The following is a 27626-nucleotide window of genomic DNA, read 5'->3' on the forward strand; positions in this document are numbered from 1 at the left end:
ACCAAGTTCTTTATATACAAATTACCATCTGTCCTATGGGAAATTCATTAAAAAGTTAAAAAACACAGAAATGTCATTAGAAACAATGCATTTCAAAATGTAACTGCTTTCCATCAATGAAGAACACTTTAAAATAATTTAACTGAAAAAGTACTGAACTCCCCACCAATTTCAGCTGCAACAGTATTCCTCCTGAATGTTTTCTGTGATTGAAGGAAAAAAAAACTGGGTAAACCCTGATTGCAAGAAATTAAAAGATAAAAGTCTGATGAATGTTTATTATCTAATTTTCAAGAAATTTGTAGTCTAAATAGGTTGCCATTGAAAACATAATTTTTTACATGTAAACAATTTAATATAACTGAAGAAACAAGTCTTTACAAACTGACGGATGAACTGAAAAATACCTTTTGGATAAATTTAAATCACAAAACAGTATCTCATGTCTCTAAAATGAGTACACCTATGACTTTTCTATACTTCCCAAGACCAGTCTCACATTGAAAAGAATTTAGATATTAGAAGTTTAGATAAAAGAAATTTATAAACACTTAAGAGGCAAAGATTTTGGGGGAGGTTCATTTGGGATTATATTAATACTACTAAAATGTATAAGGCCACTGTAATTGTTCTAAGATTTTTGGTCACATAGCAAAGAAAAAAGATGTCTTTTTCTGTGAAAAACTAGCATAGTATCATAAGCTTTTCAAATTTAAAATCATTGTTGATTTTTAATGATGCACATTTTAAGTTTATGTAATGTGACTTCAATAAAAAAGTGAAAAAAAGAAGTCAAGAAAAAAATTCAAAGTTCATTGATGCAGATGACCATAAAGCTGAGTGCAACGTTTTGTCCAGTAGAGATATATTTCTCTTGTCCTGGAATTAACTGATTTTGTTTCAGTCACTGAAAAATTTAGGCCTCATATTATCTGGTTTAAAAACAGAGATCAGCTTTATTACGTAAATTATGTTAACTTAGGTTCACTACACACTCTACTAAAGCAAGAAATAAAGCTCCCAAGTATTTACCTAATTAGTGCTCTGTCTCTGGACTTTAGGACTTTGCATGTCCTCGTCCTGACTAGGACGCTTCCCACTGCTGAGACCAGTGCCCAGAGAGCTTCTTCCTAGACATTTTAAAAACACATGTTTAAGAAATGAGAGCCCATAAATAAAACCACAGAAATAAACCCACAAAGGAACCAAGAATATATAGCATGAAACAAGGAAAGTCTCTTCAATAAATTATGCTAGGAAAATGGGACACTACATACAGGAGAATGAGACTAGACCATTATCTCACACCATCCACAAAAATTAATTCAAAACAGATGTAAAGACTTGGATGTTAAGACCTGAAATCATAAAACACATAGAAGAAAATACAGGACACAAGCTCCTTAAGATGGGCCTTAGAGATATCTGGGGATCTGGTTCTAAAGGCAAGAGAAGCAAAAGTTAAAAAAAATAAAGGAACTATATAAAACTGAAAAGTTCTGGACAAGAAAAGAAACCATGGTCAAAATGAAAGGCAACCTACTGAATGGAAGATGCTGTTTGCAGATCAGATCTCTGACAAGGGGTTGATATCCAAGATACATTGATAACTCATACAACTCAACCACAAAAAAGGAACTTAATAAAGAAAATGGGCAGAGGCTCTGAATAAACACTTCTCCAAAGAAGACACAGAGCTAAATAACAGGCACATGAAAAGATGTTCATCATCTCTTATGTTTTGGAAAGTACAAATCAAAATATCAATAACAAGGTAACACTTCACACCTGCAAGAGTAACTTTTATCAAAAGGACAAGAAACAACAAGTGTTGGTGAGGATTTGGAGAGAAGGGAACCCTCATACACTGTTAGCACAAATGCAAATTGGTGCAGTCATAGGGAAAACAACATGGGAGTTTTCTAAAAAAATTTTTTTTAAAAATAGGTATTTTATACAATCCATCTATCCATCCCACTTCTGGGTATCTGTCTCAAGGATACAAAACCACAGCCATCATTCACAATAGCCAAGTGTTGAAAACAACCTAAGTGCCACTAGGAGATGACTGAATAAAGGAGATGTGGTATATGTGGACAATGGAATACTTAGCTACAAAAAAAGGATGAAATCCTGCCATTTGCAACAACATGCATGAACTTAGTGGATGTTTAATGCTAAACAAAAAAAGGTAGGTGGAGAAGGACAAAGAACTGAATGATTTCACTCATGTGGAAGAAAAAGAAACATAACTAATGAGCAAATGAAACAAAAACAAAAACTCAGACCAGAGCAAAACAATAGTTAAGAAAAGCCAGAGGGGAAGAGAGGAGAATATATCATGTTAAAGAGGCCAACTGTATGTAGAAAAATGGAAACTAGATTTTTATTGGCAAACAAAATGTAGTATATACAAATGCTGATTTATAATGCTGTATACCTGAAACCTATATAATGTTATAAACCAATGCTAACACAATAAAAAAATTTAAAATCATGTATGAAAATTAATAATGTATTTTTAAGATGGGAAGGGTGAAAAAAAAATCTATACGCTCAACTGCTTCATTCTTACCTTGCTTTAATAAATGAGTCTGCTGACTGTCTCCATGAGCATAATGTAAAATACCACTCCCTTGAGGACAACCTGTTAGTATTTAAAACATAATGAATTAAACTATGCAAATCATATAACACACAGACAATGTGGCAGTTACCCAGCCAGAGCAATTAAAAATTTTTTTTGAAAAGAAACAATATTATAGGAGAATGGGTTGGCAACGAGAAGTAGGGTTCAGAAACATTTTTGTCAGTATGTTCAGATTATGGAAAAATATGAGCATTCTGTCCACTTGAGAGGCTACCTTATGGACTGAACAATATAATGTACTTATTTTTATTGGTTTTCATGCTCATCAATTTCCTCTGGATAAAGAATTCAGTTTTTCAGGTATTTGAAAATGGAAAAGTGGAATGTCTTGATTAGGGAGAAGGCTTCTATCACTGGAAAGGGATATCCCCACCATAAATTAATAAATATGTGTGCCATGTTGATATTTTAATTCATATGAGCATTCAAAGAATGTGATATGCAACTCTTATTTAACCCTGAAAATTGCTTTCCTTATTCAAGGTAAAGAAGATCTTTTTTACCTTGACTCAAATGCTTAAAACATGTTAAGATGTTTTCCATGTCCAAAATCTCACTCATGGTAAGGATGTGTGTTTGTGTATGTGTGTATATAACACATATATATGCAGGGGTATGAAAAACTATCACATTTTAAAGATAGATCTTTAAAAATAAAACTGTTGTGAAGTTCAACGAACAATATATTTTATTATTAACCTCTGTTACCAAATGCAGAAATTTCCTTTTTACTTACTTCCACTGCTGCTACAACCTGGGATATTTTCTCCAGGAGAATAACCCATGAGGCCTCCATTTCCATTAGGATTAGAAGGCACTGATGCAAGAAGACCTGAAGGGAAAAAAATTCCTTGATTAAAAAAATTAAATGATGATTGAGGTAAAAATCAAGGATAGTTACATAAACAGCTGTCAAAGAAACAAATCAAAGTCAGTTACCGACATACCTAGTCCTCTATATCGTGAAAGTTGCTGATAGATCTGTTTCATCCTTTCAATATTCAAACGGCTTGCTTCAGCATGGTTCACCATTGGTTTAGGATAATTAACTCCTATCAAACATTTGGCTACCTTCTGAATTCCTTCTGGTGCATTCCAGGGATCATAGATATATTTTGCAGGGAAGCCTCTTAGAACAGGCAAATAACGCCTTTTGGGAGAAGGAAGAAAGTTATTAATAAATTGAACTATAATAAATTATAACAAACTATTCACAATGAGTGACCAAAATCAAATCAATACCATTTAAATGATTTGTCTTTCTCTTCATCTCTGCTGCCCATCATGAGTGGGGAATACTTTAAGTTTTGCTGAAACATGAAAAACTTCTCCTGGATTCAGCATTCAAATTGAATAAAAATCACCCTTATTTACCTGATGTAGTCTCCATTGGGGTCTGTTCTCCTACCAAAACCAACAGGGCAATAGCAGTGAAAAAACTGTTGGAAAAAGGAACTACAAGAAAGCCACATCCAACTTCCAGCATTTATGCTCCAATCTGCATCAAGCAATAATTCTTCAAATACCTTTGAAAGTAACAGTAACCAATTAGTTTGCATTCACAATTCTGAAAGCAGGCATTCTTCCAGGTCACACAGATCAAAAGTCAGGCAAAGAAAATCTTACCTAGACTGTAAAATTGAACATTTCCAAATTAGTTTCCTTGTCTATGTTATGTTCTACAATGAATTATTTTGGGAAAGAAACAAGCAATATAAGAAGATTTTTAAATGGAATTTACCAGTGTTACGGGGAGAGAGAGAGTAAAAAAGTTACTCTTCACTAATATAAAAGGATGACAAGGGATATGAGGAGTTTACAGAGTTAAAAAAAAAAAATGAGTAGGGCTTTCAAGAAAGCAAAACTCTACCAGAGAAATGACCAACAAAAACTTAGAAACTTAGTACACCGGTCTATATAAAAGGAGTACTTAAATACAAATGACTTTAAAAATTACTAGCACTATAGTTTAAATTTGAATTCCTTGATTCAAAAGGGATACAGAATTAATGTAAATTATTTTTTATGAATTCACTTACTGTGTGCTATATATCTACCTCAAGTACAACTTTGTATTAGGAAACAAGAGATGCAAAAAAAGCAGGATCAGAAATGGTAAAACATGTCATAAAATGCAGTATGCTTCACTTTACATAATAGAAGTTGTAGTAAAAGCTGTGATGTTGAAGTTGGGTGAAATGATTTATATTTTAAAATTTATAACAAAAATTCACTATTTCTAAAAACTCTTAGTTGCATCCTTTTTGTGAAAGAAACAATCACCTATACAGAAAGCAATCCAGTAAGTCCAGAGAGTAGTTCCTTTGATGGCAAGGCTAGTTTAGTCACTGAAATGACTTTAGATTAATTGAGTTAACCAGTTTTTACCATTTCTCTTGTCTCTTATACTATTCTGCTCTCCAAAAGTGACTGTTTTATGGGAATTAAATGCTTTGCCAGCTGAAAAATTAGACTGTTAGTAAATCTACCTAGTAGACAACCTTTAGGAATTGTTTCAATACCTATACTTATAGGCCTTCAAAACATGACCATGCTAGAAATTTAGAAAACTTAAATAAGAGACCAGGAAAAAGACTAATCAATACAAAGTAAAAAATCAAAATCAACAAGCAACTATAAACCAGAGACACACTATGGAGGGGGGAGGGAGAGGAAGGACTAGAGTCAAAACAAGGGGGGAGTGCAATTGTATGGAGAATATAACCATAATGAAAATGCATACATTGTGCAAAGATGAAAAATGATGTAAGAATTATATAAAATAAAATATTAAAACAAAACAAAACATGACCATGATACATTAATTAGAAGAACTCTTACTTTCATTCCTTCTTCCCAACTAATCCACAAGTCACCTCGTGTCAGGAAGCAAGCAACCGCATGTCTGGCTAAATGGTGAATCCAACCCTCCTGCCGAAGCTGTGTCATGATGGCATCAATCCATGGAAAGCCTGTACGGCCTTCTGCCCATTTTGCCAAAGCTTCAGGATTCTTATCCCAGGGAATCTGAACACAGATGGGGTTTCCTTCCATTTTATCAAAGCGTGGATTATTTGTTGCTGCTGTATAGAAAAATTCACGCCATAATAATTGCCCATAAAGGGAAAGTGGAGGGGAGCTATTCTTCTTTACCTAAGATTAAAAAGCAAAGAAGTATTATCAACACTTATTTAGAAAGTATTTTAAAAAATAAGCTCCAGTTTTAGATAATACCTTTTTGTAGAGATCTGTTAATTTGAAGTAAAACAGTCGACATGACAAACAACCAAATCGAAGATAGGGGCTAAGCCCAGTAGGGCTAGCAAGCAGGGAATTTGCATTCATTCGAGGTCTTTCAAAATTTGCCACCCAAGCCTGAAAGCAGACAGAGAAAATTATACCAATTAATTTCCATTTCCATTTTAAAAGAGCACTTAAAGTTGAAATTCTCAATGAGTGACACAGTTCACTTGGGGAATAAAATCAGAAATAAAATCATACTATCCCAGCAATGGTTTTAAATAAAAACAAAAAAGGATAAAAATGAACATCCTTTTGTTTCAGTCATTTTCATGGAACACCTACTCGTGTGATGTAAATTATCTTCAAATTTCTTTCTTTTTTTTTAAAGATTTATTTATTTATTCATTCATTCATTCATTCATTCATACAAGCACTGGGTACAGTCAGAAGCGCAGGAGGGTGAGAGAATTCACCAGAGCCAGAGCGGAGAACAGAAAAGGCAGACTGACGAAATACACTGTTGAGGGGAGCAGCGGGTGGCAGGAGAGGTCTACATGCCATGTGGGACCCTCACTGGGGGCCGGGAATCGAACAGGCGCTGCAGAGGAATGCGGGCAGTTTCGCAACTCAGTGCTCAACCACTGCACTACCAGGGAGGCCCTATCTTCAAATTTCTAACATATGGCTGAGAGGACCTTCAACCTGTCTCTTTGACACTGAGGTAAAGTTAGAAGAACTCTATCCTAATTTCAAAGTTATTGTCATTGGACTAGAAAGGCAGTATTAGCAGTTGCTAAAAGGGAAATATTCAGAGAGGAAGAAATTTAAATGAGACAACAGCTGTTAATTTTCAGACGATTAAGTTTGTTATTTTAATTATTTCTCTCAATACTTCCTTTTCAACAATTTATTTCTGGTTTCTAAAGAAGACAGAAATTATGTTTAAAGTGCCATTTTGGAAATATGAAAGTGCATGATCTACATTATCATACTTTTCTTTCCAAATGCCTTTCCAAACGTGTAAGTGCTTCAGTTTCTCCTCCTGGCCACACTGCAGACGATAAGCCATCTGTATCAAAACCTATTAAAAAAAGAACAAAGAAAGAAAGAAAAGAAATAAAAAATATTATTCTTCTGGAATGCAAATCATTTTTATTTAACCATAATAATTGGTATACTACATTACTTTGCAGAAAAATTGTGACAGCAGCATAAAAATGATTCTTATACAGATTCTTACACATAGAGAATATAACAAGGTCTTTTTCTCCTTCCTGGTACTCACTAGCAAAAGGGTCTTTATTCTTTAGGATGTACATAATTATAGAATACATGAATAATGCACAGATTTATTTGAAGTCTTTCTTTTTCTTCTCCTTCACTTAACACAAATACATGTCAAAATTAGAAGTGCCATTTACTGATTAACACATAAATTCCATACTTATTACCATTTACACCCACCTAGTTCTTCCAGTGAAGGGACTCCATATTTCTCATCATGGTCATCAAACACAGGAGTTGTACATTTTTCTATCACTTCTGATGTAATTGTCTCTACTGGTATTTCTAGAGGTTCCATTTTGCTGATGAGGGTCTGGAATCTTTTATAAGTAAGAGGTGGTTGTCCACCATTGAGTTCTATGATCCTATTACAAATGTTAGTAAAAATGCAGTTAGTATTTTAAAAAAAAAATCCAAATTAGAAAAGAAGTGAAACTACCCACTTATGCTGACAATATAATATTATGTATCAATATATAAAAGAAACCAAAGACTCTGCCTAAAAGTTATTAAGAACAATAAATGATGACAATAAAGTGGCAGGTTAAAAATGAACATACAAAAACTGTGTTGCATTCTTATATACAAACAATGAACAAGGAAAAAAATTAAGAAACTATTCCATTTATAATGGCATCAAAAGGAATTAAATACCTAGGAACTAAGCCAACTAAGGATCCAAAGGATTTATACAACTTTTAAATATTTTATTTTTAAAGATTTATTTATTTATCTATACAAGAACCGGGGTACAGGCCAGATGTGCGGGAGGGTGAAAGGATTCACCAGAGACAGAGCAGGGAACAGAACAGGCAGACTGACGAAATACACTGCTGAGGGGAGCAGTGGGTGCGACAGGAGAGATCTGCGGCACCATGTGGGACCCTCGCCGGCCAGCCGGGATCAAACCTGCGCTGCAGAGGCTGTGGATAGCTCCACAGTGCGGCGCTAAATAGCTTGCGCCACCAGGGGAGGCCCAGGATTTATACAACTTTTAAAGACATTATTAAACATAGAACAAGACTAGAGACAAAAGACATACCATGTTCATGGATGGGGAGAATTAACAGTCATCATCAAATGATGTCACCATCAAAATAACTATTTTACCAAGAGCAATATATAGAGTCAATGCACTCCCCATTAAAATTTCAAAGATACTTCAAGGAAACGGAACAAAAAAATATAAAATTTATATGGAAGCATAAAAAAATCCCTAAATAGCTCAAGCAATCCAGAGAAAAAGAAGAAAAAATGGACATCATATTACATGATTTTAAGCTGTATCATAAAACAATAGTAATAGAAATAAATGGATAAATGGAACAGAATCAAAAGCTCAGAAATAAATCCATGCAGATATCAATACCTAACCTATGCCAAAGAAGTCACAACCATACAATGGAGAAAGAAGAGTCTCTTTAACAAATGATCCTGAGAAAACTGGATTGACACGTGTGAAAGAAGAAGCTGGATCATCTCTAATTCCACACATAAAAATAAATTCAAATGTGATTAAACTTAGATATAACCCACAACTATATGGCAATATGTTTTATGATATTAACACTAGAGATGTGTTTGGAGACTACATGCCTACAGGAAGGGAAACAGAAGTGGAAATAAATAATTGGAACTACCTCAAATTTAAAGTGTTTCACGCAGCATAAGAAAATATTAGCAGATTAAAAAGACATCCTACTGAACAGGAAGAGATACTCACACGTCATATAACTAACAAAGGGTTAATATACAAATAACTCATATAACTTCACTACCAATTTAAAAATGAGCAGCAGACCTGAAAAGACAATTTGCCAAAGAAGATATATAGAAGGCCAACAGATAAATGAAAAAAATGCCCATCATCATTTAATAGAGGAGATAAAAGTCAAAACCGTAATAACATCATTTCACACCCTGAGAAAGGCATACATTAAAAAAACCTCCTGCAAGTGCTGGAGAAGATGTGTAGAAAGAGGGAGCCTAAAATACATCATTGGTGGGAATGTAAAACTGCCCATTTTGAAAATGGTCTGGAAAACATTAAAAATGGAAATACCATATATATATTGCAGCATTATTTACAGTACCTAGGATATGGAAACAACCCGTTGAGAGAAAACTGGATAAGGAAGATATGGGATATGCACATAAAAAAATACTATTCAGCTATAACAAAAGATAAACTGTTACCACATATACAGCAAAATGGAGAAGCTGAAGGGAATTATGTGTACTTAAAATAAGTACTGGGCAATTTCACATATATGAGTAAAATAAGGAATAATAAATAAGGACTTATAAACTAGTAGACACTGACATTGACAAAGTGAGGTTTCTATGAGTAAGAAGCAGAGGAGTGGGACACAGGTCAAAAGGGCAGGTGATGGGGAGAAATTGAAAAATAAAGAAAATGGATTTAAGGAAAAAAAATGAATGTAGGTGTGCTGAAAGAAACAAACCAGTCACAAAGGCATACATTAAAAAATTAAAATAGATTTTAAGTATAAATAACTAAAAAATAATTTTGAAAGGGACATAAATCAGGAGATTCAGCACTTGTAAGGACAATCATATGCCAAAAACTAGTAAGTTAATGTATCTTATGAATCTTCAGCATATAATAGTTATATAATCTCTTTTTGGACAAAGAGTCATCAGGAAACACTATTTCAAGAATAACATTTTGAGAAATAATATATTAAGCCAAGTTCAGAGGGCTACAGCTATGTAAAGTAATATTACATATAATTTGCATGTGAACTTAACACCCAGATCGACAAGATATACACATGTGAAATAAGACAATCAAACAAAACATGTCAAGTAGTTTATGACTATGTATCAGATAAAGTGTAAAATTAGTATTGCTAAGAGCCCAGCAGAGCAAGACCACAATAAGCTGAGTTACAGTCAAGGAAAATTGTGTTACTCTTAATACTTTTGAAAGTGAAATTCTGAATGTTTTTATCTTATGCACAGTATCTATAATTTTGGCACCTGCCCCTGGGTAAATAAAAATCATAGTAGTTAAATAAAAGGCTATGAATTCGACATATATTAATTTAATTCTCCCACAACTCTGAGTATGTTATTTTTATTTTATAAACTTAAGTCCCAAAGGTTAAAACTAACATGTCTATGTACTTAATACATTGAATGTACACTCAAAAATGGTTGAGATGACAAATACTGTTGTATTTTACATAATAAAAAAAGGGAAAAAACATACTTGTCTAGGTCATATAAAGTATGTGAAATTCGTACAATGACTTCTACTCCAGCTTCAGTAGCCAGTTTCTTAATGGCTGCATCTCGTTCCTTTCCAAAGGGCTCAGAATCATACTCAATTGAAAGTTTAGTAATGTTCCATTCCTAAAATATGTACACACATAATTACTTTCCTATTATAACAACATAGGTTGGAAAAGAGTAATTCAAAATCTCCATATCAAAAGGTTAAACAATAACTGAACTTTGATTATGAAGAAAGTATGTAATTTTTAAGTTCCAAATATGTAAATAAGAAATGTATACTCACTAGATTCAAGCATTGTGCTAGGTTTTATCATACAACTCAGCATTATGCTTAAAACCAGCTTCCTACATTAAATGTTTATATAGCGCTTTAATTTTTCAAATAATTCACACTTGAATCTCATTTGGTTCTCAAAACAATCCTTAGAGCTTGGCACTCTGGTTGCTATCTCCATCTTGCAGATCAGGTTATTTAAAAAATTTAGTGACTTGCCCATGTTCACAGACAGTCCGCTTTGCTGAGACATTCTGTTTTATAATGCTTCATTTCTGATAACCAAAGACTGTTAACTGTGGAAAATATGAAGATAATAATAATAATAGCAGCTACTTACTGAGTGTCAGGATTATATTAATAAGCTCTGTTCCTCTCCTTATAGTGATTTTAAAAGTAGAGAATGAATTATGGCAATTAAATAATTTCCAAGGGTAGTAGTAAAGATGTTTAAATTCTAAAATTTATTCTGATACATCTTACAAGGGTTAAAAAAAAATCACCTGTAATTTTAACATGATTTAACTGGCTGTATAGAAAACACTATAATTCTCCAAACCCTCACAAATTAGACAAGGGCTATTCCCTGTGGTAAGTTTAAAAAAAAAACATTGCTATTAATATTGCATTGTACATCTTTATATTCATGCATTCATCTAAGGCATTTTGGGCATCTGTCCCAGAAATAATTCCTTGAAAAACAATTTGTTGATAAGAAACTGATAATAGTTTATAGCTTCCAGGAGAAGAACTAACAGTTTAAAGTAGAAGAAAGATTTAACTATTTGTAAACCTTTTTTTTTTCACTCTCTGGTTTTTACCACATAACTTTTTTATAAAAGAAAAAACATTAACACACTTTTTAATTTAAAATGTCATTTCCCCATACCTTAAATTATACAGATGCCTTATTTACCAAATATGTGTCTCCTCTAACAAGAGGTTATTTTATGCAAATATCTTACCTTGAAAAGTCTGGGGAACACATCTGCTGGTTGTCCACGAATCACAAACAGACGAGAGTTTAATTTTCGTAGATTGGCATCGAGGTCTTCAAGACATTGAAGCAAAAATCTAGAGAGGAAAACATTATTAAGAGTCTTAATATCTGTATTTAGAAGATACAGTGTATTGCAAAATCAATATTATTCTAAAGGTTGAAATGCTAAGCCATCATGATCTTATTACCTCTGACATGCAAATTACTATTTCCAGAAATAATACTTAAAATATTTAAAACTACAGCACAAATTTTCAGTATTTTCTAAATTAAGTTTCTAAATTAAATCAATAACCTTCAATAAATAAAGGTGACTATTACTAAGATTGAACTTGTGAACATAAAAATTATGTAAAGAAGTGTCAAAGTAATTAAGTGAATTGACTTTATTGTTTACACTTGGTGAAATAAAGTCAAGTTCATACAGAAAAGCTACCTTGAAAAATCTGGAACATTTTCTACTGGGAAACAAATGGAGGCATCTTCTTTGAGCAAGTGAATAATTTAAGAATTTGGGTACTTTATTAGGGGATATTGTAGTTATTGAAGAAAGAGAAAACCTAACACCTATTTCAAATTTCTATTCTAATTACAGTAAAAGAAACTGAGGGTAAAATAGATTGTAAATTATGTGGCATTAACTCTCAGTAGAAAGAATACCAGACTAAGTTTTTAAAAAGGACTTCATGAGGCAGGTGGGGTGACAGATTTTTTCAATAAAATAAATACCAACAAAGCTTACACATGAGTGATATATGAGGAAATTTCTGGGGCATTGCAAAAGATGATTTACCCTGCATCTCTATAGTGAAGAAATGGAATGCTCCCCAAGAGTAATTTGGAAAGACAGTCACTTCTAGAAAGTTCAACCTCATTCTTTTCTCTATCATTTCATCTAGATTTTGTTTCACTTAACTGAGCATATCTTATTTCTTCCTGTTTTGCTTCTTTTATGTTTCTGATAAAGTTAAATATTTTAACTTTGTTTGCTTTTTCCACAGACCATATGCTCCTAAGAGTAGTAATTGTGTCCTATTTGCAAGGAGTGGTTGAGACAAATGGAAAGACATCTTTTAGGATTGCACTGTCCAATACGATGATCACAAAACACATGCAGTCATTTTAAATTACCAAAATTTAAAATTCAGCTCCGCAGTCACACTTGCCATATTTCAGGTCTTGTCAACAGCCATATGACAGCAAAGGTGAAAGACATTTTCTTCATTTCAGAAAGTTCTATTGAACTGCATTTTTCTAAGCAGGTTTTTGGTCTAGAATACTTTGTTATCTTTGGCCATTCTGATCCCATTACTTTATCAAGAAAGTCTTGTTAATTTTTTGCAATTGTAAAAAATTATTAGTGACAGCAATATACTAGTCAGGCTTCATACGCTTTTCCTTTTTGGAGTCATTATCCCTACAGCTTGGGAAACCACAGCACTACGCTCATGAGTTATTAAAGACACCCCATCATTTCACCTTAGGCATCATTTCACCTTAGGAAGTCTCACAGATGTCATTAAACAAACAGGAAACAAACTTTTCTATCCTCATATTTGTATTTCACCATATCCCCTCTATGTCTTAATTTGCCACCTCCATAACATCCCATCCTCACCCCAACCCACCTTGACTGATGTGCAAATACAATGGAAGACAAAACTGTTGTTTTTGGTATATGAACAACTTATAATGTGTGGCGATAAATACCAACAGGGGAACATCTAGTTTTATGTATTTGCTTGGAAGCAGAGTTTTTAGACACTGTAGTAGCCAGTTCGAAAATGAAGCTGAATGAACTAGCAATTTTTAGTTTTCTTAAATCTAAACACTACAAAATTAAAGTGTCCTGAAAGATAATCTATAGCAGAGATAAACCTCATGTCTCTTCTGTACCATTTGTTTTAGTAACTTCTCTATCAGAGTTGACTACCAAGAGTTCTCCACATTCAACTTTTTGGTGGAAATGTTTCTATGTGATACAAGCAGGACAATAATAAACTATAAAATGGAAAAAGAAAACAAAGGACCTGATTAATTCATAAAATAAAAAAAATCTGGATTAATAACTGCCTTGTATTTATTTTTTCCCTTTCCTATTCACAGAATGAATAGACATCCTTAATGCTTCCAACACCCACCTTGTGAATAAACAAACATTGTACAGAATCATGGAATGGAGCAATGGCATAGGTTTCGCAACCTAAGAATTAATTCTATTTTGGTACTTCATAAAACAAAGGAAAATAAACTGTATTTAAGTATGGTGTTTTTCTTCCATAGTTTTATTGATGTTTTTCTTCCACAGTATGATGCTTTTGTTTCATAGATGTAATCATTTACATGGCTATAATTTCACTTGAAAATGACAGAGGTACCGTGGGCTTATATGAAGGTTCTTTAATACTTATATACTTCTTTGTGCTCAAATATTTTAAGTAGAAACATTTGCGAAGAAAAAGAGCAGGATGGAGAAAAACACACAGTAATTTCCTCTGTTACAAGGCTCTTTGCACTATGACTTTTAAAACTATATGTATTATTTTGATAAAAGAAAATTAATTTGCATATATCTTCTTATATAGACATAGGAAGATAACTGGGAGGAGACTTGCTGAGCTGTTAATAATAGCTACCCTTGGGAAATGGGAGTCTGTGGTGGGGTTACGTTAAGGAAAAGAGAAGGATACTTTTTGTTTACTTCATAAAAAATATAAAATTGATAATTAGATACATTCTTTCAAAGTAGAACAAAACTGGTAAGTACTGTATCTACTGTAAACCTAGTTTAATACATAGTAAACATCTTGTTGAAGCAACTAACATTATAGCATCAATTTTTGTGGTTTCATATTCTATTGCATGGATGTTCTATAATTTAGAAAATTTAGCAACAAATACTATCTTTCAATCAATTTTGAAAAGTTCTAATTTCTTCATCAGTACAACTGGAATAGTAATAGGACCTACCTCACAGAATTGATGTGAGAATTAAATAAATATATGTGAAATTCTTAGAATAGTGCCTCACTCAGGGTAAGCACATTATGTAAGGGTTATCTATTATTTTCCAGTCCTTTACTCCCTACACACTTCTATTCCTGCTACAATTCCAGTCCTAGTTATCCTTTGCTGCTATTATTTACTGCAGTGCCTTAAAACAGATCTGCCTGCCAACAATCTCTCTCCTTTCTAATCCATTTTAAACCCAATGCCAAATCTTCCTGAGGCATACTTTTCTGTAGAAAGGTCTTCAAAGATTCAGTCTCTGCAGAATAAAGAACAAATTACTTATGCCCACATTTTATGGTTCCGGATACATTTCTTACCCTTTCTCTTTCCTTCCACCAAATCAAAATACTTCTCTTTTCCCCATACATTCAGTCTCCTACTATTTGCTCTGTGCTCTTTCCTTGGCCTAGAATACCTTTCCCAATTCTTATCCCTTCACGTTCATAACCTGCTAACTTTGTCTTCATCTGAAAGTAATTTCTCTATCCTCTGAACTGTCAAAGGACATAATGTACCTTATCCTACAGAAGCTGTCAGACTGTCCCCATATCATAGGTATCAGGCAGACACATAGCTAGGGATACAGATATCATCCCCACCTCTTGATAGATTTCATGTTAAGTATCCCTGTCTCTTTCCTAACCACAATTTTCCTGGCTTCTACATTTGCCAACAAATCACATCATGTATCTTATATGATTTTGTTGAAAATATTAGAAATAGGATAAAGTAGCTTAGGAGGGCTGTCTTACACAACTGTTGAAAGGACTGGGAAATTATGTAGTAGAAATATTAGCACTTGGTAGATATTCATAGATATTAAACAGACAGTCACAAATATTAAACAGAAATTACAATTACTCTCCTTTGAGAATAATGCATATTTTTGAAAATAGCAACATGTATTTCTATATGTCAATACCTGGGGCATGAAAACAAAAAGAATGGAATACAATAGATGCCTACACCTACGTAAAAATCAGCTTAAACTCATCACTTCCTTGAAAGTGACTTTGAACTAATGAAGAAAATATTTCTAGTGACAAAGCAAATGTGAATAAGAGTGCGTGTGCGTGCGTGTGTGCGTGCGTGCGTGCGTGTGTGTGTGTGTGTGTAGCGGGACAAGTAGGACGGGAGGGAGAAAGAGAATGTAAGCAAACTTGTGCAAAAGCTACAGTACAATTAAGACCCTGAATCAACTATACTCTAGATATATAATCTTTCCTTGATAATACCATAAAACTTTCAATATCCCAGGTTCAAAGTACTGACTCAGTAACAGTTAAAATTTCTTTTTAGTGTTTAAGGGATAATGTTACTTGAAAGTCTGCTATATAAAGCTTAACCATTCATCCTTTTCCCTTAACCGAAAAGAGATTTGTCAGAGTTCAGATGATGTGTTCCTGAGAGTACACACCAATTTCAGCCTTTTTATATTACACATGCACATGGCTTAGAACAGGCATTAAATATGGAATGGAATGTTTTAACATACTGAAATTTCATAGGGTATACTGTGAACAGGAACATATTTTCAGATTGTCTCCAATTTGGTATTTATATAGTTTTCCTGTAACTGTACTCATTTGAAGGCTCATTTAAATATTTAGTGTTATTAACTACAAGGAACAGGTTGGCTTTGAAACAGGCCAAATGATAGTAAAACTCACCACATCCCTTTGTACAATTGTATTGCTTACAAAGCACAGTTCTCATGTTATTTATTTACAATACTAATTGTATTACTTCAAAATTAAAGAGATGTTGATGAGGAAATATATTTCGTCACTTAAAACATTTTAAGAATTTTTTTCCCCTCCAGGGATCACTACCTTATCGCTATTAGAAAAAAAATGGTATGTAGTGAGTTTCAAAAAGATGATTTCAACGTGAATCAACAGAAATAGTTTCTTTAAGTAGGTCATTGCTATAGCAACCAGCAGGCATTTGTGTGTACTCCCAGTCACAATGACCTACTTTCCAGACCATGGAGAACAGCTTGGAGATAACAAAAATTTGTAGTTGTCTATAAAATAATCTAAAAAAAGGCACTGGTAAGCTACAACATAATCCTATTGCTCCTGAAAATAAGACATCATCAATTAACATGTATCCAAAAAGCACAGAATAAAGCCATATGGTTCTGCTCTTTAGTTTATAAAATATCTTAACATGATGAAAACCATACTTAGACTATCTTAACCAAAACAATTCATTACTGAACATTATTCAATTGTTGTGATATACATTTTCCCTGAAGAGTCTAATGTTCAATAAAGATTAAATACATGTTTTAAAAGTAAACTTTGTATTTTACCAGGTTCTAATAACCATAAGTAAATCAGAAGACCTATACCATGACACAGAGTCACCTTTTATAACAGATATTTTACAATGCCCTCTTTTAAATTCTGTAATGAAATTCACAAATAATATAACCTATCCACATATACATGTGTGTATGCATATACAAAGAAATGTACAATTTTAAAGAATACAATGCTCCAACATATAGGAGAAAATAAAGATCATTTTATATTTTAAAAAGAAGTATATTTTAAATATAAGTGTTACATATCATAAGTGTTACACATTTATATATTTTGGGGCATGATACAAGAAGGTAAGAATTAGTTTAGTGCCTATTTCTACAAACTGAACCATTTTAAGTTTAGCAGCTACAAAGAGATGGATAAAGTTTATTATTGGTAGCTCAAATACCAAGAATGGTATCATTTCAGGTGACATGATTATCTGAAATGCTGAGAAAGACTTAATAAAGTTCTGGAAAAAACAAAATATAATCTTTCCTGATTTACATAGGTGGTAAATATATTCCAGGAAAATTCAGCATATTATTTAATAATAAAAATATTAAATATATAGGGCCTCCCCTGGTGGCGCAGCGGTTGAGCGCTGGGCTGCGAGGCTGCCCGCAACCTCTGCAACGCCAGTTCGTTCCCTGGCCGCCGGCGAGGGTCCCACCAAAAAACAAAAAACAAAAAAACATATATATATATATATATATATATATATATATACACACACATAATACTATGTGTCGTGATAAAATTGGGCTTATCCTCAGAGAAATGATTAGTCTGCTATTTAAGAATTACTGTGACCACTTGTTGTGCCAGTTATGACTGTCCCACAAGCCTCATAAGTGACCTTGCAAAACTGAGAAAATCATAGACATTCTGCTCACAGCCAGGTGAAAGGATGCCAAATTTGTCAAGATCAAGAAAAACAAGGATAATGGGAAGTTTATAGTTTGATGCATCAGACACCTTTACACTTTGGTCATCACAGAGAGAAGGCCAAGAAACTGAAGCAGACCTTGCCTCCAGATTTTAATATAAAAAGAAGTGATTAATGTAATCAACCTCATTCATAGAACAAAGAAGAGAAACCATATTACCAATTGAACAGATACAGAAAGAACAGCCACTGAAATTCAATATCCATTTCAGCCTCAACCATCCTGTAAGAAAGGTAACTTTCCTGACATGAAAAAGGGCATCCACAAAAATACTTACAGGAAATATCACATTTAATGGTTAAGATGTTGAAAGCAGGGTCTCCCTGGTGGCGCAGCGGTTGAGCGCTGGTTCAATCCCCTGCTGCTCCCCGGCCACCGGAGAAGGGTTCCACATGGCGCACAGACCTACCGCCCGCTGCTCTCCTCAGCAGTGTGCTTGGGTCTTTCTGCCTGCTCTGCTTCCCACTCTGGCTCTGGTGAATTCTCTCATCCTCCCGCACTTCTGACTGTACCCAGTGCTTGTATAAATAAATAAATAAATCTTAAAAAAAAAATGTTGAAAGCATTTCTTTAGAACTGGGAAGAGAAAAATGTCTACCACTTCTATTCAACCTGGTACTAGTAGGTCTAACCTACTACTAGTAATAATGTAGTAACAGAAGACAAGAGATAAAAGGTGTAGGCATAGGAAAGAAGAAATAAAAGCATGATTACTCACAGAATATATGAGTACCATACTATCAATATTTTTAAAAAATAAATGCACAGAATGATTATTAGAATAACAGATTTTTTTTAAATAATAAATTTTATTTTTATATTCCCCCATACAATTGCAAACCCCCCATTCGGACCCCAATCCCTCCCCTCCCAGCCCCCACCCCCCAAAAAGTGTCTCTGGTTCATAGTTTTTTGTCGATTTTGATTTTCACTTTCTTATAGTTAGAATAACAGATTTTTTTTTTTTTTAAGATTTATTTATACAAGTACTGGGTACAGTCAGAAGCATGGGAGGGTGAGAGAATTCACCAGAGACAGAGCGGGGAGCAGAACAGATAGAAGGACCAAAGCACACTGCTGAGGGGAGCAGTGGGCACGGCAGAAGTCTGCGTGCCATGTGGGACCCTCGCCGGTGGCCGGGGATCGAACCGGCGCTGCAGAGGCTGCGGGCAGCTTCGCAACCCAGCGCTCAACCGCTGCGCCACCAGGGGAGGGCCATAGAATAACAGATTTTAAAAGGGTTAAATCACTTAACTTCTGGAATCAATTTACATCAATATAATCTTAGTAATTGATGCCTCTCTGAAATAAAAAAATCACACAAAGCTATTTATAATCTAGAACTCTTATTATTCCTTATCTAATTATAGAAACCACTGTATTGTGACGCTATCAGTTTAGGCCAAAATCAAAGACAGGATGTACTTTTAGGCTTTAAAGGATTTACATACAACTAAATAAAATCTGTCCAACATGTGTTCAAAAGCATGCTGTCCCAAATTTATTTGCAAATGTTTTCTGTAGTCTAACCTCCCACTTGAAATTTCTCCTTCAGAAAAAGACTGTATACCATGTCAATTAAAGATGTCAATTATGTTTCAACAAATGTGAAAAAAGATATAACAAAGCTTTAATTTTCATCTGTGAAAAAAGACAAATAATGCTAAAAACAACTATTATTTTTGATCTATGAGTCAGCACATGAATATTTCAGATCTGTTGGTCAAGATCTTTCCCATATTGACATTACTGCAAAAAGTGACAGTTATATAATACAATCAGTCAACAATTTATGGAAATGCTCCTGACATTGTTACTGTCTCTGGGGTGAAAGGAGAGAACAAGCTTAAGTGCTTCATGTCAAGAAAGAAGTTTGCATGTTAGACTGTAACACCATGATGGCTGCAAACACTGAAAAAGTCTGTATCAGACACTGTTCTGAGTTCAGTCTGTGCCTCCACACACAACCCTTTGTACTACTCTCACTTCCAATCGAAGAGACTGAGGACTAGAGATTATATAATTTTCTGAAGGACACACAAAAAGTAAAGGGGCAAAGTCAGGATTTTAAACTCATTCAGCCTGGCTTCAGATTGTAAGCTCTTGAACCATTACATTGTATTTTAGAGGTGATAATTATTAAGGAGAAAACCAAAAGAGCAGACAGGGAGAGTGGAGGGGGGTATAGTTTTCCAAAGAGTGGTCATCAAAGAATTATTTGACCTCCTACTGCCTATTCAACATCTTCTGCTGAAAGGCCCTTCAAACCTTCTCCTCCTACAATCTCCAATCTGTTAATGCTGATTGCAAGCTTCAAGTTACTCAGGTCAAAGTGTCACCTGTTGGATCAGAATAGGATAGGCTTATACTGGGTAACAAACAGCCCCAATCAGGGACTTGACAAAACAAAAGCTTTAATCTTGCTCATACTGCATTTACTGTCACTCCAGGAAGCTATTCTCTAAGTGGCTTTTCCATTCCAGGGGCTTCTATCTGTGGCTTTGTAATTTCAACACAACTTCTTAGTCACCATTTTAATTTTTAGAATTGACTTCTGATATTAAGGAAAAAGCAGTATTAAATTCCAGGTTCAATTCTCTTAGTTTTCTTTTTCTAAATCTTATACCCATCAAGTCTTACTGTCTTTGTAACTAATAACTTAAAAAAAATTTTAAATACTTTTTCAGCTTTTCTAGGGGTTTTAGCAGTTAAGTTGCTCTAAGACAAACTAAACAGTCATTTCCAGAAGCAGACATGCTCAGGATTCAATTTCACATGCATTTAATTCAGGTGTCTATTAGGTACCTAAGTGAGACATGCTAAGTATCAAATGATGTATGTAATTCAAGAATTCAGGAAAAGTATCTTAATAGTTAAGACAGAAATTTGTAACTACTTATATAAATAGTATCAATACCATAAAGCTAAATGCATGGATGAAAGGACAGATGGATGGAAGAAACAAACAGCTATAGAAGAGAAACACTCAAAGCAGTGAGGAGATAAGGAAAAAGGAGTGGACTTGAGACAGAGAGAGGGAGACACGCAGGAGGAGCAAAAGCAAGAAGACATATCTGATCAAAAAAAAATAGGAAGAATGAAAAGAGAAGCTGGAAAAAGTAGGATGTCTGGGCAGAAAGAAAGAAAAGGAAGGGAAGCTGGCAAGAAGGAAGTTGGAAAGCAGATGGCACAAAAAAGGGAAGAGAGAGACAGAATAAGGAAGACAGGTTTGCAGAAAGGATAGGCCTTTGCAAGACAGAGCTTTGGACAGCTCTGTCTGATATGGACAGACTAGTTTTTTGGAAGAATAAAGTGATCAATCTTACAGAAGACATGGGATTCTATTAGGATATCAATTAGGAAAGAGGGATGGAGGGTAAATGACAGGAAGAGTAGCATGGAAGGGAAAGACAGACACTTAAGAGAGCCAAAAGGTCAACATGAGTGTGGATTCTAGAGAAAAAGAGAACAATGCAAGAATGAAGAAAATCCAATGAAAAGAATGACTGATAAGACATAGGCTTGATTGAGAGAGGGGAGGAGGAGGGGAGGGGAGGGGAGGGGAGGGGAGGGAGGAGACATCAGCACCAGTCTGTACTGGTTTGTAGTGGACCACAAATTCCAACTCCAAGTGCCTACACATCTGGAAATAAGAGCTATCCCCTGACATACAAATATCATATAATTACATGAAAAAATTCTGCTTATAAGACAAAACAATAACATTTAGGCCTGTATTTATTTCTACTATCTCAATGGTCCTACCACTTTTGTGCTTTTTTATAGTAAATGACTAGTAAAATTTAGGAAAGTGTATGTGAAACACTTTCATTCATTAATTCATTCTGTAAATCAACATTTGGGCATTTTCTTGAATTACAAAAATAAGGTTTTCCAAATTTAATGACAAAAGATATAAAAATAAACTATCATTTCACATATTATGCTGTTATTAAAGTTAATGGCATTAAGGAAATAGTCAACTTTGTCAAAGGAAGGCCATAAAGTATCATAAAGATGGTGTCTGAGGACAGGTCATTTACCACCACAGCAATTTGCTCTGTGATAGCAATTTAAGATGATCTTTAATAGAAATATCAATTATCTTCTGGAATTGAATTAAGCTAATACAAGTGTATGTAACTTATACCACCCTTATTTCAAAAATCTCATATAAGTATTTGTAATCCTGGTCTCCTAGTAATCTTTTTCTATTTTTAGAGAGTACTGCTTTGTGACCTCAAAGGACAGGCAAAATCAGATAGGAGATTTATCTGGGGGCTTTAGAGAGTCAATACGGAATTTTAAAAAAATCTGTTAAATATCTGTAGAAGCTAACTGTCTTAGAGAGCTATCCATAATGGTTTTCTATAGTCAGATAGCAAAAATACTGCTTTTCTGAAAAGAATTACCCCAAAAGGCTGAAAATTATTCTGATTTTTCTGCTCTATCACCTAAACCTTCTGCTCTGTGATAGTTAACACAGTTATCATAAATGTGCCAGAGGTTTTTCCAAATATAATCAAATAAGAATTCCAAAGGGGGAAAAAGAGGGAAGCCAAGAAAGGCACAGAAGATGAACCACAGTATTCTAATATAATGTATTTGATAATATTTATTGAGACCCTATTTATGTACTAGGGACTGTGTCACATGAAAGGGGCATAGTTGTGAATCAGCATTCTAGTAAGGGAGAGATGGCAAAAGAAAACTATATTAAAAAGGTAATCAGTCAAATGGTAAAATGTAAGACAAGTCTAAACAGAGAATATGGAGCTAGGAATCTCCATATAAAATAAAGGAAGAGAGAGGGCTATTTTATGTAAGAGTATTAAGAAAATTCCTAATGATAAAGGAAAATTTGGGCAGAGACTTAAGGAAAGTAGGGGAGCAAACTATACTGGTAGAAAAACATTCATACAGACAGAACAGCAAATGCAAAGTCCAGAAGTACATACATAACATTTTAAAACAATACTCAAGAGGTGAGGATGGCTACAACCCAGAGAGTGAAAGGCAGATTTCTCATTTTAGAGAAATCTGAAATGAAATCATAGCAATATATTAGGTAGTGACTTGAACCAAAATAGTTAATATGGAGGTATAAGAAATAGTCTAGCCTGTATTTTGAAAGCTGAGCAAATACAGTTTAACTGATATGTTTACATCAAAAAATATTTTTTAAAAGCAATAAGCAAAAAAAAAAAATCAGAGAGTTTAGGGAGTAAGAAATGACAGATTTGAAAAATAACCAAAGAAAATATCTCTATGTAAAAAATAAATGACATAAAACACAGTGCTATAGGTGTACTGAGAGTAGAAACTTGATATAAAGAAATTTTATTTAAGAGTGATAAAGACATAGACAAAATGGAGAAGACAGATACGAAGAATGTAGTGAAAACGATTCACTACTTGGACAATAGAGTTCCAAAGGAAGAAGAAAAAATGAGTTCCGGGCAACATGTGAAATGCTGACAGCTAAAAACATTTCAGAACTGATGAAAGATGCCAACTCTGGCTTGAGGAGTCTTACAAAGCCAAGAAGAATAAATGTAAAGAAACACACCTAGAGTCATTGTTGAGAAACTGAAAAATATGCCAGAGAAAAGATTTGAAACTAGACAAAAAGAAATAATATACTATCCTCAAAAAAAAAAAAAGTGAAACCGGCAGCTATATCTCCAATATGCTGAGAGAAAAATCACTGTCAACCTAAAATTCTATATCCAATGTAAGTAACGACAAGAAGACAGTATTTTCAGACAAACAAAACTTGCCACTACAGTCCTTCACTAGAGAGAATTCTAAAAGATATATGTTATATAAAAGAAAAGTGAGGGGGGCTCCCTGATGGCACAAGGGGTTAAGACGCAGCACTATGAAGCTATCTGCAGCCACTGCAGCATAAGTTCAATCCCCAGCCAGGGAGCTACCCACATGGCACGGCAGACCTCTCCTGACTCACCTGCTGCTCCCCTCAACAGTGTATTTCAGTCAATCTGCCTGTTCTGTTCCCCAGTCTGTCTCTGGTGAATCCTCTCACGCCCTACACCTCTGGCCTGTACCCCAGTTCTTGTATGCATAAGTAAATAAATCTTAAAAAAAAAGTGATCCCTGGCAGAAGAACACTAGGGAGAAAAAAGAACACAGGAAGTAAAAGAAAAAACAAATAAATATTGTAAATAAACAATGACCTTATTTTATAAAATATTTTATAAAATATGTTTTGTTTTTTAAAAACAAAATAAACAACAAAAACTGGGACTAAATTAGAATACATAAAGCAGAAGGAGACTAACTGAAGTTTAAGAAGTGTTTTAAGGGGCCTTGTATTATCCAAAAAAGGGAGAAAGTGATTAACTTGAGGCACTGATCAGTGTGTGTGTGCAGTAATTTCTAGGGTAAAAACTAAAACAATAGTAAAATTTTGAAAAGTATATTATTCTCCAAACAACACTGGCATACACAGTCAGGAGGGCATCTTGGTAATTCTACATTTAACATTTTGGGGAACTAGCAAATTGTTTTCCACAGTGGCTCTGCCACTTTACAGTCCCACCAATAATGTATGAAGAAGGTTCAGATTTCTCTCCATCCTCACTATTTATTTTTCCTTTAAAAGAATTTTTTATTGTAAGTATCCCAGTGGGTGTGAAGTATATTATAGTGCAGTTCTGCCTGGGGGTTCCCTGATGACGGAGGATGCTGAGTAGTCTATCATGTTTGATTGTCACTGTTCCTATTTTTAACGTTTATTCATCATGACTCCTGCAAATAACGACATTAAGGGGATAACAGAATGAGGAAGAAGATCAGCAAGAAAAAGGAGCAACTTGCAGACACCAGTGATTTACCCATGACCTCATCTTTGGGAGTTTGCTGCGAAACTGTCAAAACTCATTTTACTCTGCCCTCTCTTGCACAAGGCATAACAATTCTTTCACTTTTGGGTTTCCATAATGCAGCGCTTTCCAGGTTTCTCTCCTACCTCTCTGATTCTCCTTAGCCTCTTTTACCAGCTCCTACCCATTTTAGACATAGCATCAGCTACCATCTGATGGATCTTATTCTGTCCAATATTATCCAATCATGCTTTACCTATTATAAAGAAAACACTCCCACATCCACACCGCCAATCTCTATAATCCCTGCACTTAAACTTCTGTTTTCTCTGTTGCTCATGTTGACAACATAGCAGAACCTCAAATTTATCAATGACAACCGAAACTCTTTTCTTCATCTAAATATGGTCTATTTCTGTGTTCACTCTTCTAGCCAATGTGTAGTTGTCACAGAGGCAGCACAAAGCATGACAATCTTACATTCCACTCTCTTCCTCCCCCTCCTTTATGAAGCTGACTTTCCAGTCACCTAAAGTGTCCTTTGCGCCTCTCCAACCACTCTTAGATCCTGCCCTTCCTCGCTGTCTTTTCCCGAGGTCAAGCCTATATTATCTTTTGGCTGAATTTGTGATAAAGCTTCCCAACTGCTATCATTCATTCTTCTTCCAAAGCTGTATTTCCCCACTCGGGGATCAAAATTTTTCTAACTTAGTCCTGTTTTCTGAGTACTTATAAAAAAAAAAAAATAGGTATCTGTTGATCTAGGGCAACCACCCATCTCCTACTCATTCCACTTCAGTTGAGTTTAGTGCACCCACAAGGTAAGCAATTCCAGCTCAGATCATCAGAGGTTCGCCAATGACTAATTTAAAAACTGGCCCCAACAGACTCACTTAAGTGAGTCTTTTGCTGAGACTTCTGGGGCAGAGGCATTTGCTTTTTACCACTGTAACTGCTGTTGTTATTGCCGTATTTTGCCACCAGAGGACAGCCTGTCTGAGAAGCCAACACAGAATAAGTGAAATTTGGAGATTTCAAGAGAGAAATTTGGTCCCGGGGACATCCTAAGCCCTAGCATCAACCCATGTTTGAAATCAGCTTTCCTTGGATTGTTCAGTTACAGCAGCAATAAACTCTCTTTTTGCTTGAGCCTATCTGAGTCAGGCAACCAACTAGAGCAAAAGAGCATATTAAACACCTCCTGTTTTTCTCTGCACCATGAGAGTCAGCCTCCACACCAATACCAGAATACTGTGCTCTTCCTCATGTTACTTCCTGTCTAGGATTTTTTTCCCTTTACTTGGAATTACTTTTCCCACCATTCTCTGTAAGATCCATTTCATAATTCATGGTTGAGCTCAAATGCCTCAACAAAGCAAGTCCCCAAGACTGGAGAAAGAAACAGTCAGATTACACTGGAATTTTAAAAACCATGCTCGTCGCATTTTGAACTTTAACCTACAAGTAAGGAAATGTCCACTGAAGGATTTTAAAGAGTAAATGACAGGATCAGATTCTCAATCTCAAAAGATCACTCTGGTTGCTATGAATGGCAAGGAAGACAAATATTTGTAAACCACTCAAGTAATCTAGGCAAAAAGAATAGTACTTTAGGCTAAAGAGGCAATGGAGAAGTGGAGACAGAATAATATATTTCTATAATTATTTTGTTTTTGAAAAATCCATCTCTATACTGTAAATTCCCTGAGGACAGAGAAATTATCTGTTGGCTACCATTTTACCCACAGAAATCCGCAATGACAGGTACACAGTGGGATACAAATAGTTGATGATATTTGTATATATCATTAACAATCCAATCTGTAAGTTGTTTGAGCAACTGGGCAAATGATATTATTTATAAAGATACAAAAAAATCAGTTTGGGGGCCTCCCCAGTGGAGCAGAGAATGTGGCACAGCGCTGTGAAGCTGTCCGCAGCCTCTGCAGTGCAGGTTTGATTCCTGGCCAGCCAGGGAGCAACCCACATGGTGCGCAGACCTCTCCTGTCTCACCTGCTGCTCCCCTCAGCAGTGTATTTCAGTCCGTCTGCCTGTTCTGCTCCCCGCTCTGTCTCTGTACCCTCCTGCGCCTCTGGCCTGTACCCCAGTTCTTGTATAAAAATAAATAAATCTAAAAAAAATCAGTTTGGGTTTTTTGTTTTTGAGAGAGAGGTATAGGAGAAGATGAATGCTGGTTTGAAAAAGTTGAGTTTATGGTCATATAATATGTTCAAATAAGCAGATGGATAGTAGGGGATCTATATCTAGTGGATATATATCTGGGTACTAGGAGACAGATCTGGGCTGAAGATGCTGATTTGTGAATTCTGGGCATATAGATGGTAACTTTTTTTTATTGTATTACTTCTTATTGAGGTATTGTTGGTTCACAACACTACATGATTTAGAGGTTTAAGTCACACCTCTTCAGGTATGTGTTAAGAGACTGCCTAGGAATGGCATAAAATGAAAAGAGGGTAAAGAGCACAAACCTAGGGCACATTTAAGGACTGAAGAGAAAAAAAGAAATCTGGTATGAAGATGAATAGTTCAAGCAGAAAAACAGAAAAATAGTTCAAGAAGAAAAACAAACAGAGGGAGAATGTAGTCAAATGTGTTAAGCACTGTAAAAAGTCAAGGAATAATAAGTTTAAAGATTCCTTTGGATGAAGGCGATAAAAAGCCAGTATGAGACATCTTGTCCGTGAAATTTGGCTATGAAGGAACTGAGAAACATAGTTGCAAGAGAGGAACATAGTGTAGGTAGGGTCGGTCTTGTTCCTTTCTTTTTTTT

General features: G+C 34.7%; 1 protein-coding gene across 4 annotated transcripts in view; it reads right to left on the bottom strand.

Moving 5' to 3' along the window:
* Window positions 1-1032: 1032 nt before the first annotated feature.
* LOC311188069 (cryptochrome-1) overlaps window positions 1033-27626 on the bottom strand; it is a gene marked incomplete at both ends in the record, with an annotated part of 32676 nt that continues 6082 nt past the window's right edge. For 2 of the 4 annotated variants that reach the window (XM_084259838.1, XM_084259837.1), the window contains 11 exons: window positions 1033-1130; window positions 2576-2647; window positions 3387-3482; window positions 3598-3800; window positions 4025-4176; window positions 5492-5803; window positions 5885-6025; window positions 6886-6974; window positions 7358-7542; window positions 10413-10555; window positions 11678-11786. In XM_084259838.1, coding sequence (XP_084115964.1) covers window positions 1033-1130; window positions 2576-2647; window positions 3387-3482; window positions 3598-3800; window positions 4025-4176; window positions 5492-5803; window positions 5885-6025; window positions 6886-6974; window positions 7358-7542; window positions 10413-10555; window positions 11678-11786 — 1600 coding nt within the window. Of the gene's footprint in view, window positions 1131-2575; window positions 2648-3386; window positions 3483-3597; window positions 3801-4024; window positions 4177-5491; window positions 5804-5884; window positions 6026-6885; window positions 6975-7357; window positions 7543-10412; window positions 10556-11677; window positions 11787-27626 lie in introns of those variants that run through there. The other 2 variants (XM_084259839.1, XM_084259840.1) reach the window with 2 other exon arrangements.

Source organism: Talpa europaea (genome assembly GCF_964194135.1).
Source record: "Talpa europaea genome assembly, contig: HAP1_SCAFFOLD_157, whole genome shotgun sequence".
Classification (NCBI taxonomy): domain Eukaryota; kingdom Metazoa; phylum Chordata; class Mammalia; order Eulipotyphla; family Talpidae; genus Talpa; species Talpa europaea.